General features: G+C 37.2%; 1 protein-coding gene across 3 annotated transcripts in view; it reads right to left on the bottom strand.

Moving 5' to 3' along the window:
* Positions 1-2,192: 2,192 nt before the first annotated feature.
* The window catches only part of SEMA3A (semaphorin 3A), a 170,464-nt gene continuing 161,773 nt past the window's right edge, over positions 2,193-10,883 (bottom strand). For all 3 annotated transcript variants that reach the window (XM_062631972.1, XM_062631971.1, XM_062631973.1), the window contains 2 exons: positions 7,420-7,562; positions 2,193-6,504 (listed from right to left, as the gene is read on the bottom strand). In XM_062631972.1, the coding sequence (XP_062487956.1) occupies positions 6,049-6,504; positions 7,420-7,562 (599 nt within the window). In that variant the 3' untranslated portion in view covers positions 2,193-6,048. The remainder of the gene's footprint in view (positions 6,505-7,419; positions 7,563-10,883) is intronic.

Below are 10,883 nucleotides of genomic sequence, written 5' to 3'. Positions count from 1 at the left end.
TGCAGGCTGATGTTCTGTCCCCATCCCAAAGGAGGTGCATGGTAGCTGGGGAACAGGCCCTGGCTGATGGGCCATGCCCTGACACTCTCAGGAGCCCCTGACACCTCTGATCCCCAGCACAGGGAGATGTCATCCCTCGCAGTTCTATGACAGACATCTTATTGTGTTGTACCTCATAGTTCAATTATAATGAAAATGCTTTTTACTGCCCACCAAGGCCTGATTTTATCCCTGCTGATGAGAAAAGACATTTTTAGGTTTAGTACTAACAGATGTGGCAAGAATAGACTAGTTTGAAAGAATGCTAGTTTGATTGGAGCACCTGGACACAGAGGTCAGGGCAGGCTAGTCATCAGAAACAGGGTTCCCCATGTGTGTTGAAGAAGACATTAGCCTTCAACAAGGACTATAGAAACCATACAATGACCTTTCTGGCAAAATACTGAGTCAAGAGGAGCCCCTTTTCCTAAAAGGGTAAAAAACGTGCTATGAAAGAAAGGGAAGTTGCTTTTTAACCTAAGTGAAACTTTTTCAGTATGGAAATTGCTTCACTAGAGCTTTGGGATTTAGCTCAGATCATCCTTAAGTTCTCCAAAATGTCAACCTTTGATAAATTCCAAGACAAAAAGTCGCAAACAAGTCCTGTTCTCTGCAGTTTCTAGTTTTTCTGTGAAGCTCCTCCAACCTTTCACGTGAGTATTTAAGGGGAGCAAAGAAGCTGGCTGGTTCACTAATACTCTGATCTACTTGTATCCTGTTACTGAGTGTTCTGGGGAGAATAGTCCTTTTGTTTTAGGCTTTGGAAAAAAACATTATAACTTTGCCTCACATTAAATGTATGTTTGATGGGGAGCTCAGTGAATGTGACCTGTAAGGAAACAGAATAGTGTGTTTCAGTCTTCACAAAGGAAACATTTATAACAATTTATAGCTGAGGCCGCCAAACGTGTTCTTCAGAGATGAACTAGAATTACATGTAGAACCTCAAATACTTCAGGGAAAAGGGGATTTCATCACGGTGAAAGCTGGCCATTTAAATGAGTGTGTATATATATGTATGTATGAACAAACAAGCATTAAACACTGAATGTTCCTACTTTCTTCCCACTCAGTGTCACTGAAGGCTGTCCCTAGGCATTGAACATTCCTGGCAATGCAGCGAAGTAGTAACAGAGAACAATCAGTTTAGCTGTGCTCTGCAGGGAGTTCTAGCAAAGGGCACAGATTGGCTACATCCAAAAACAAGGGTCTTCCTTTCTGAGTATTTATAATTCATGTACTGGACAGATAAAAATAACCATCCCCCCAAACACTGTGTATTCAGGGCTTCCCATTTCCACTCTGTATTTGCAGACATCTTTTGCACCCCACTGAGTTGCCTCATTGCTGCTGAGGGCTTATTTTCATTTTCAGAAGACAGTAGTAACTGTAAAATATTGTTACAACATCCTTTTCAACTGGACATCTCTATCCTTGCTTTACAGGAAAGAATGTGGGCAAAGCTGAATCAATTAGTGATGGTTAAGTGCTACTTGTTTTTTCAATGCTGTATGTGGCAAATCGAAGTAATGATACTTTCTTTTCCCCACTTCTTATCTGGTATATTTAAACTTCCTGCTTTCCAGGGCATTTGTCTCATTAGTTGTTTGCACAATGCTTAATGCCATGGCATATTACCTTTAGAGCCCCTAAGCACTTTTAAGCAGCTGCTAAGTTTACCTAAGGATACGAAGGTATTTCAATAACAGACAGAACCTGATTTATTCTGCGCAAGTTGTCTGTGCAAGTCAGTTTCCAAAAGGAAGCAGCATGGCTGTACTAAGCTATTAGCATCACACAGAGTAAGTTCCAGCAGGTACAGCAACTTGCTAACACTTGCATGGCTTCCAGGCTCATTTACAGTTCGGTGCATGGGCAAGAGTATGTGTGGGGTGCGTATGTGTGGCTTTATCCACATAGTTATGCCAAAAGATAGGCTGAAGATAAGTTTGTAGCTTTCGTTTCAGGCATTATTAGTTAGTAGTTTTCAAAAAGAAACAATAAACATCATTAATAAAAATAGCAACCCTTCTGGCCCAGTAAATGGAGCTCATATACATTGATAGCATTATATTGGCAACAATGCACTCCATATGCTCATGAAAGTTACAGGGCACATTTCCACGTAAACAGTCAAGACAGCCAACTTCAAATATTTGGAAGAAATGTTTATTTAACAACTGAATACATGCTAAAAGAAATAATTTACAGCAGCAGTTTCATTACACTTTTTTCTCTCCAGTTTTCTTGTTCCCATCTGAATTGAAGTGATTAATACAGAAGTAGAATTATTTACTACCCAGTAAAGAATGTGCTTAAAGTATAAGCACATAACTTTAGTACTGATATAGCAAATAAAATACCTTATCACCTGTGTGCCAAAATCTTGCATTTTAATATTATGCTGAACACACCAAAACGGAGTACCTCTAGATAACAGTACTTTACACTGTACCTCTTTATCTAGTCAAAAATATTTACATCTCTTTTGGCTAATGTGTAGGTAGCAAAAACTGAACTATTAAACACATACCATTGATATTCACTAAATAATACATAAAAAGGATCAGTAAATGCGCATTCACATGCATTTAATTTAATTTTATTTTTTTACATAGTGACTTTATTGGGTCATAAAGATTTAACTCTGTTCTGCAACGATGAACATTTTCTCAATTTGATGTTACAGTTCAACATAACCATACAGTTTTTAGGAGCCATTGAACAAAATCCCATCTTCAGTGATCCATGCAAGTTCAAAGTGTAGATGAGTAAGAATAATGTCATGTATAATTGTTCCTTGCAAATGTATATCTTAAATAAATCAAAATAGATCTTTCTGGTTACAAATTAAATCCTTTATTTCTCTCCAGCTTAAACACAACTTTTTACTTACTTCTAAAGTCTGTAAGTTGAGGTTTAGAGGGTTTCGTTGACAATTTACAGAAATACCATTTTTATCTTTATCTTCAAACCTTATGTTGCTTTAAACAATAATAACACAAATGGGGGTGTGAATTTTACTGAAGCTGCAGGGTTTCTGTCTAACTATGAATTCATTCAGACTTACATTCTTTGAAAAAAGTTAATTATTTCACATCAGTATTAAATGCTGCTTTAACTTGACCATATATGAACCTAAAAATAAAATATTTCCACTTCTGGCTTGATCTTCTGCTCTCTTATTTATATAAGCAAATATGAAGACATAAACAATAATACGTCAGTAAGAACTGAAGTTTGTAAGATCTGATTATATTGATTGACCAACTAGACTGCTAGGTTACGATAAAACATTGCAACTTCTGTAATTTTGTTCCCACAGATTGTCTTTCTCTTCATAGAGAAACATATAATAGAATTCTGACTTAACTGAATCCGTTTTTTTTGTCAGGGATAGTGGAATAGGTTGGGTTTGGTTTGATTTTTTGCAGCAAGTTGCTATAGAGCCAGTTGCTATGAGCATGGTAGAGAAAAAAAAAAAAGTTAGACAGCAATCCATTAATATGTAAAAAAGGAAACAAAGGCATTTAGGGTTTTTTAAAATCCATCTGTATTTTCACACTGAATTCTCTGAGGTTCGTTTTAAAACTGTTTCCTTTTGTAACAAAGATGGTTTGATGACTTGATGGTACACAACAGATCTACACAAAAGGCTAAGAGTGTTTGGTGATTACAACTGAATAAGTCAACTGACAACAATGCTCAGAAATTAATCATAAGGTGAGTTGTAAAATTAATACTCTGTACAGGAAAGCCCATAGCTGAACTGTTTTAATTCATCCCTACTCAGCACATCATGAAAGCATGGGAATTTAATAGTCAAAGTTCGCAGGAGTCAAGTTAAACATAAGAGAGACTTAAAGTTGCTTTAAAACTAAATTTCCATGTGCTTTCCTAAATCATGGCTTCACAGACTTGCGCTGGTTTATTCAATGATTTTGGTTTTTTTTTGCTAAAGTATTGAACGACAAAAAAAACTTGCAAGTTCATCTCCTGCAAAAGATTTAAAGGGGACTAAAGTGACTGAGACGTTAATGAAAATCCAATCACTAAGGAGTCAAGAAGCCAAGGATTCATCAGAAGGATACTTGAATTAGTAAGTGGCAAGTAGACTGGGATGTGTTGTGAGAGAAGCTGTCACAGCAGTTGTGTTATATCTGATTAGACTGATAGTGTAGTGATTGATAAATTAAATAATCTGGAGTGAATAACAACAAAGCAGATCAGTCATCAATACAGACACACTTTTATATAAAAGCTCCTTTAGCAAACTAAGGACTTGGTTCTAGTAATTCTCCCCACAATGACATTACTTGAAATTATGTCATTTATGGACTCTACCAAGATAAAATATGGGAGGTTGGAGAAAGACGATCTCAAAAGAACTGGACACCATAGAACTGGGGACCAAAGGCACATCTGTGCTGAGGTGAATATATCCACTACTTATAACCCTAAGCTGACATTTATGGTGCAAGTACATTGTCTGTTTTACCCTCTTGCTCTCCTGTATATAGAATAAGACAGAAGTGCAGGACCAAATTATCTGTTAGTATAAACTAGTCTTTTAGCTGAACTTCACCAATTTACTACTGCAGCAGACTTTGCCCACAATGAAACTGTCCCTTAGATCTAAAACAGAGAGCTGGTTTTGAGGTTATTATTTATGTGGCCTAGTGCTGGTTCTTAGCATTTGGGTGATCTGGCACACATAAAGAATAGAGCACAGTAATGTAGAAATTTCTACCACTGAGCTGGGAAAAAATTACTCCTTAAACTGAATGTGAGCTTTGCTCATGGATATATGACAGTCTATGAGCCACAATATTTAAATATTAACATTCACAAATATTTATGAACCAAGAAAGCAAGAGTATAATTAGTGGAGGGTATTTTAATGCTATTTGCTTCTTTTAGTAAAAAAAAAAAATGTACAACCAAAAATCAATGCTCTCCTTTTCATTGGTTCAATTAATAGCAAGGCATTTTACAAGTTGAATCACTTAAAATACAATACTTCGAAAAAAAAAGAATGCAGAAGACTTAAATGCTATATAGCGACTTCCATGTTAAAATAGCTTAGTTTTAAAATTGTTTTGAAGTTACCTGTCATACAGATTACTGAGAGGGGAGGAGGTTAACTGCACTGTGACTAGCTCCCCTGGAAGATTTTCCAAACAAAAGAGTAAAGCAGCTCATAGTTGGAAGATGTCCTTTTTTTTTTTGCCTCTGAACCAGTAATTAGAAAGTACAATATTTCTAAGACAAAAAGTCTAATCTATTTTAGAAAAGAACTAATGTTTGCTGCATATTTTCCATGGTACATTTAAATTATAGTTTTAATAAAATACATCTTTAGATCAAAGCTCAAAGAAGTCATCAGTAGTAGGCCAGTATACTCCACATTATTTTGTTCTTCCAGATGATGGATGGCTTATGCTGTTCAGATTTCCACAAACAATTTCATTCAGTATTGTTTTTCCTCTTCTAGTACATATAAACAGGAGAACTGGTAGACAAAACAAGAACAAAATCCTTGTGTCCAATCATGTGTTTAGATGCTCATCAGCTTAATGAGTTCATGCAGTTTTATGTATAAGTCTAGAAATGGTAGTGCTGCTGATGAAAGGTGGGGTTTGTTCTTCTTTTCTTTAAGATGACAGCATGAAATACAGCATTTTGTTTATATCTCAGGCAAAAGAGAAAGTAAAACTTGCCTGCTGAACACTTGCAGAACTTTCTGAGCAGTAAGCTAGGTCCCGGTGAGTTATCATCCTTGAAACTCTGATCTTTCTGGTCTTAGAATCAGAGTAGCAAGGAAGGGCTTACTTACTAGGAAAGTTAGAAATGGATTTTATTTAAAGTTGGTGGAAATTGTTTGGACTTTCCACTCTTGTAAACATCCATATAATGCCATGAAAAAGTTCATGAATATTGCATTTTTTTTTTCCAGTTATCTGTCTATACAAGTTTCTACTTGGATAAGGTTCCTAGAGGTAATGCAGCTCAGACACTCCGTGGTGCCCTCTCAAATTCATGGGTCCTCCTGTTCCTACCTTTTTTATTCTCTTGTAGGTGCTTCCACTTATTTGTATTCACCTGCGCATTGGCAGGCCTTTGCCGGCGTTGTTTGCGGTCTCTTTTCCAAACCTGCTCACAGAACTCATCCATTGTGTTGAGATTGGGGTGATTGATTAACTGCATGAAGTCTCTATACCAGATCTTTTGACTGGGGGTCATGCTATTGGTAGCATCCTTGGTCTTGGAAGCATCACCATCTTCTTCTTTATGGAGCAGCTCTTCCAGGTGATCAGTATCAATTACTTCCAGGGTCACTTTGAGCAAAGTTTGCATGAAGCCATGCTCCACAGCATGACAAAAATAGGTACCAGAATCTCTCTGTTGAAGACTTCGTAGTAATAGGCCCTGTTCTGTCCGGATCATGCGATCATCCACTTTTATCTGTATTGGAAAAAAGAGGTAATTTCAATAGTTATCTTTCGCAGACGTGCAACATTATCCTCTAACCATGCTAGTATCTTAGTACTGCTCCTTTCAGCTGGTAAAACATGGCCAAAAATCACCAAAGGAAACTCCTTGCCAGCCATGTGTAGTTATGGAAGTCTCAAATACACTGGAAAGACTACTGATGTACTGCAAAGAGTTTAAGGGATTAAGAATTTACTCCTAAGTCCCTAGTGCTGCTGAAGATCTGTATCAACTCTGTCAGATGGATTTGCTGTTAAGATTACAAAAGATTCAAGCCTGTAATCAGCAGTCAACATGGATGCATTTGGCTCTATTATTGAAGCCATGTTTATTATTACCTTTTAGTTAAACCTAGATATATTTGTAAGAAAGGTTTTATGTCTTCCTACTGTTCGTTACTACAAAAGGCCTTGTGCATAGAAGTGGCTTCTGCGTAAGTGGAGAATTTACAAAGAAACTATAAGGATTAAATCTCAAAATTTTAATATTCAAACAAGTAGCTGTCCAAAATACTTTATTTTCCTGAATTAATTAATATCTACACTATAATTTCATTCTTTGTGTGCTCATGTTGCTGCAGACAGAAAAGGCACAAACCTGTTTGCTGCTGTCACCACCAAGAATAAATTCAAAATAATTTACTACTTATGCAAACAAAGCAAACAGCAAAATTACCTAAAGCTGCTAATGTAACTCAGGATTTAGTACATGCTTGAAAAAAAGCCCCAACAAACAGCTTCAGAGTTGTTTGGGTATATTTGCAAATACTTTAATATAACAAAAAAAGTCTTATTTCCTAACTTGATCTCCCTACCCACCAGAAAAGATTATTCTCTTAAGATATGTGTGAAGAGGACTAGATGCTTCTCTTTATTTTTGCAACAATACCTCTTCTTTGCGGTCATCATTTTGCCTCTGGAATTGCCAGTAGACTGCAGCACGCTGAGACTTTGGACTGCACTCAAGAAAAGTGCTGCTGTTCTCTACGCCATAAATAATCTTTTCCTCCAGGGTCTGACCACTTGGGTTATCTGTAAAGCAAAGAAAAAAAAAAAAGAAATTAAACCAGGGAACACAAATCTGTATTGCTAAGTGAATGTGTGTTTAGAAATTGGGCTTCCTTAAGGTATTTAAAGATAGAAACTTTAACAGGAAAACTTCCCCCTATCAGTATGCCATTTGGAAAATCTCCATCAACATCAACTCTTTGTAAGGATCCCTGGTAATTATATATTTTTTAAATTATTTTTTGTATTCTAAATCCCAACAGCTGTTAACATCTCAATTTCATTGTGAAATTTTGTGTAAACCTCATTATTATTTCTCAAGGAAAACATCCAGGACATGACAAGAATTTTTAATAGCAAACTGCACGCAGTAAGAAAACTCAAAGAGTGTAGTTGCAGAATGTTTGTAATGATGCCTCCTGGGCTCTATGATCATAATACTTTAGAGCAAAGTAATAAAACATGAGGCTATTTAAAAGCAGTATAATGTGTTTAGATTATACAGCACTGCAGTTTGCTGAAGCTGTTAATGACCAGGAATAATGGTTTGGGGGAAATGATCTTCAATTAATTATTTCCTCTCATATCAATATAATTTATAGAAATGTAATGAGCTTAATAAACCAGACATTATGGGAGGGGAAAAAGAAAGTTAAATAAATTACTTCCTTTTGTAACAACAATATTTCAAGATATTCATCAACTGGCTGGAAATATCACATAGCTATAGGACTTATATGGCATTTGATTCTTCTCCAATACCACAGAGACTGTAAGGCATCATGTTTCAACTCTCCACCTTAGCTCTTTAAAATCCTGTTATGGACTTAAGTGGCAACAGTACAAAAATCCTAGAGAGTAAATGGGGAGGAAGGGGTTGGTAAGCTATTTAACATTTTGTTGATCTCACGGAGTTTCCTGTCTCTTTGCCATTATTTGTCATTCTTTCCATTTTCCACTTTTGATCTTTAGCACTGACAATCTTTAAGGAACTGCTTTTGATATGCTTTAACTGCAAAGTGATGTCTAATTAAAATCCTTTTAAAGAAATCCTTTGTCAAGTTTTATTTGCTTTCACTGTCTTTATTGCATTGGCCACATTGTTTAGCAAACACAGGCTGTTTGCTAGATGACTGAGCCAAAGGTAAAAACAAAATTGAGCTCCTGCTTTATGTTGAACAATCACATGTCTTTCCATAATGACTTGCAGCCCTGAAAGAGGGTCAGAGAAGGGATGGGGGACGGAAGAGGAGCTGGTGCTTGCCCAGTTCTCAGTAAGGAAACATCAAATGGCCTATTAACAATGCAAAAATAGGGAGTGGGTTAGCTTGCTTTCCTCTGCTGGATTCTGAACCTTTCCAGCAAGTACATGGGGTGCTATATAAACAGCTAAGTGAAACAACATTTATGACATCTCTCAGAAACCACATCCCTGTGAAGAATGTCAGTGCAGCTTTGGGCCAGGAAGATTGCGAGCAATGGAGGAGTGAATTAGGAAGCAAAGAATCAAGAGAAGGGTAACGCGGCTGCAAGAGAATGTAGTGGGGATACCAGTGGTAAGGTCTGAGATAGAAAATAGGTGTGTCTGTGTCAGTGAAACAAAGAAACTCAAATTGTGTAAGATGTTAACTGAATATAACTAGAAGCAATAAGATAAAGACTGGTAATGGAAATTATTGGTTGATAACTCATCATGGGTCCAGAATCAATACTGTGAATGGCTGACTGATGTCCTGACTTTTCTGTTTCAATTTAGGCACTCTAATTCAGGAAGAAAATTCACATGGCTGAGCAGGCAGCCAAACTTCCTCACATAGTCAAGAATAAGCTGCTTGCTATCTGAACTGGGATCTACAACAGAGAGCACATGTAGGGCTGCAGCATACGATATTCAGTAGGAAATATCCCCTTTTATAGACTGGGACACATATGTTACTGCTTCAGTTATGTGTTTGTGTGAAAAAGAGATTTACAAGTTTCTACAATAAAAGATGGAAATACAGGGATTTCACCCTAGGATGCATGCTCTCTTTCAGCTCCTCTCTCCCAGGCTCTATGGATCATGGTTGCAGAATGCCCAGCTTCAAAAGAAGCAATCTGATAGTTTGGATACTTGTATTGGAAGAAGAGCTATCAAGTCAGTTTCCTACATCCTGAATAGCTGATTTAACCAGCAGGTTATTCATTAAGTAGCTTGCAGCACCATAGAATCATAGAATAGTTAGGGTTAGAAAGGACCTTAAGATCATCTAGTTACAACCCCCCTGCATGGGCAGGGACACCTCAACTAAACAATGTCACCCAAGGCTCTGTCCACCCTGGCCTAGAACACTGTCAGGGATGGAGTATTCACAACTTCCCTGGACAACCCATTCCAGTGCCTCACCACCCTTACAGTAAAGAACTTCCTCCTTATATCCAATATAAACTTCCCCTGTTTAAGTTTTAAACAGCTTTAAAACCTTTAAACACCACTTGACTGTATTTTCCTGAGCACAGCACAGTCCAAGTAAGTTATACAGGAGCATAGCACATGTAACACTGGTCTCATTAGATCCAAGGAGACAGTCTTCTAGATCGTAAATATCAGTAGAAAGGACAAAAATAGACATTGCTTTAGCAAAGGTCCTACTGCCCATGAATGGTAGCGTATTATTAAGTATCTATAGAAGTTTCTGCAGGAATATTCAGGTACCTTCCAAGAAGCTAGTCACAAGTTTTCATGGAAGTTACCTTGAAGGTGGATTCTCTGATGCTATTTCAAATTTCTGAGTGTTTTCTTGGAACTGGTCCATGGCATTTTAGTGTGTTAGGTATCACCATGGAAAGTGGCATAAGCCCCCTCTAAATTTTCTCACAGCTTCAGAAGAGATAGTATGGGTGACAGTCATGTAATGAGACAGGATTTAGTAGGTCCTTTAAATTTCATTTCCATGACTTAAGGGAACAGAAGGCAGGTCCAGAAATGTCTATAAAGTTAATGCGATATTGAGCACGGGGACTGCAAGAAAGAAAGCAGAGTGATGGAATAATCACAGGAGCAGAGCACAGCTCTGGGACTGAGGGAGACACTGAAGAGGCTAGAAGAAAGAATGAAAGTCTCGGAAGTTCAGAAGAGCAGCTGGAGGACTTTAGAAAATTATAGAAGTCACGAAGCCGGTTATGAAATTCAACCCAAAATCCTGTCTGAGAGTTGCAATTCCCAAAATGAACCCAACAGCGGTATCAGTTTACTACCCTGATAAATATCCTTTAAATGCATAATTTCTGACATAACCGAAGAAGTATGAAAGGCTACTTATACAAAGATTGCTTTACAGATGAATGAATGTCACTATACAGTTA

Source organism: Pezoporus occidentalis, unplaced genomic scaffold (assembly GCF_034315485.1).
Source record: "Pezoporus occidentalis ecotype Australia unplaced genomic scaffold, CSIRO_AGI_Poc_V1 ctg38, whole genome shotgun sequence".
In the NCBI taxonomy this organism is placed as follows: domain Eukaryota; kingdom Metazoa; phylum Chordata; class Aves; order Psittaciformes; family Psittacidae; genus Pezoporus; species Pezoporus occidentalis.
This window is presented reverse-complemented; position numbering and strand designations above follow the sequence as displayed.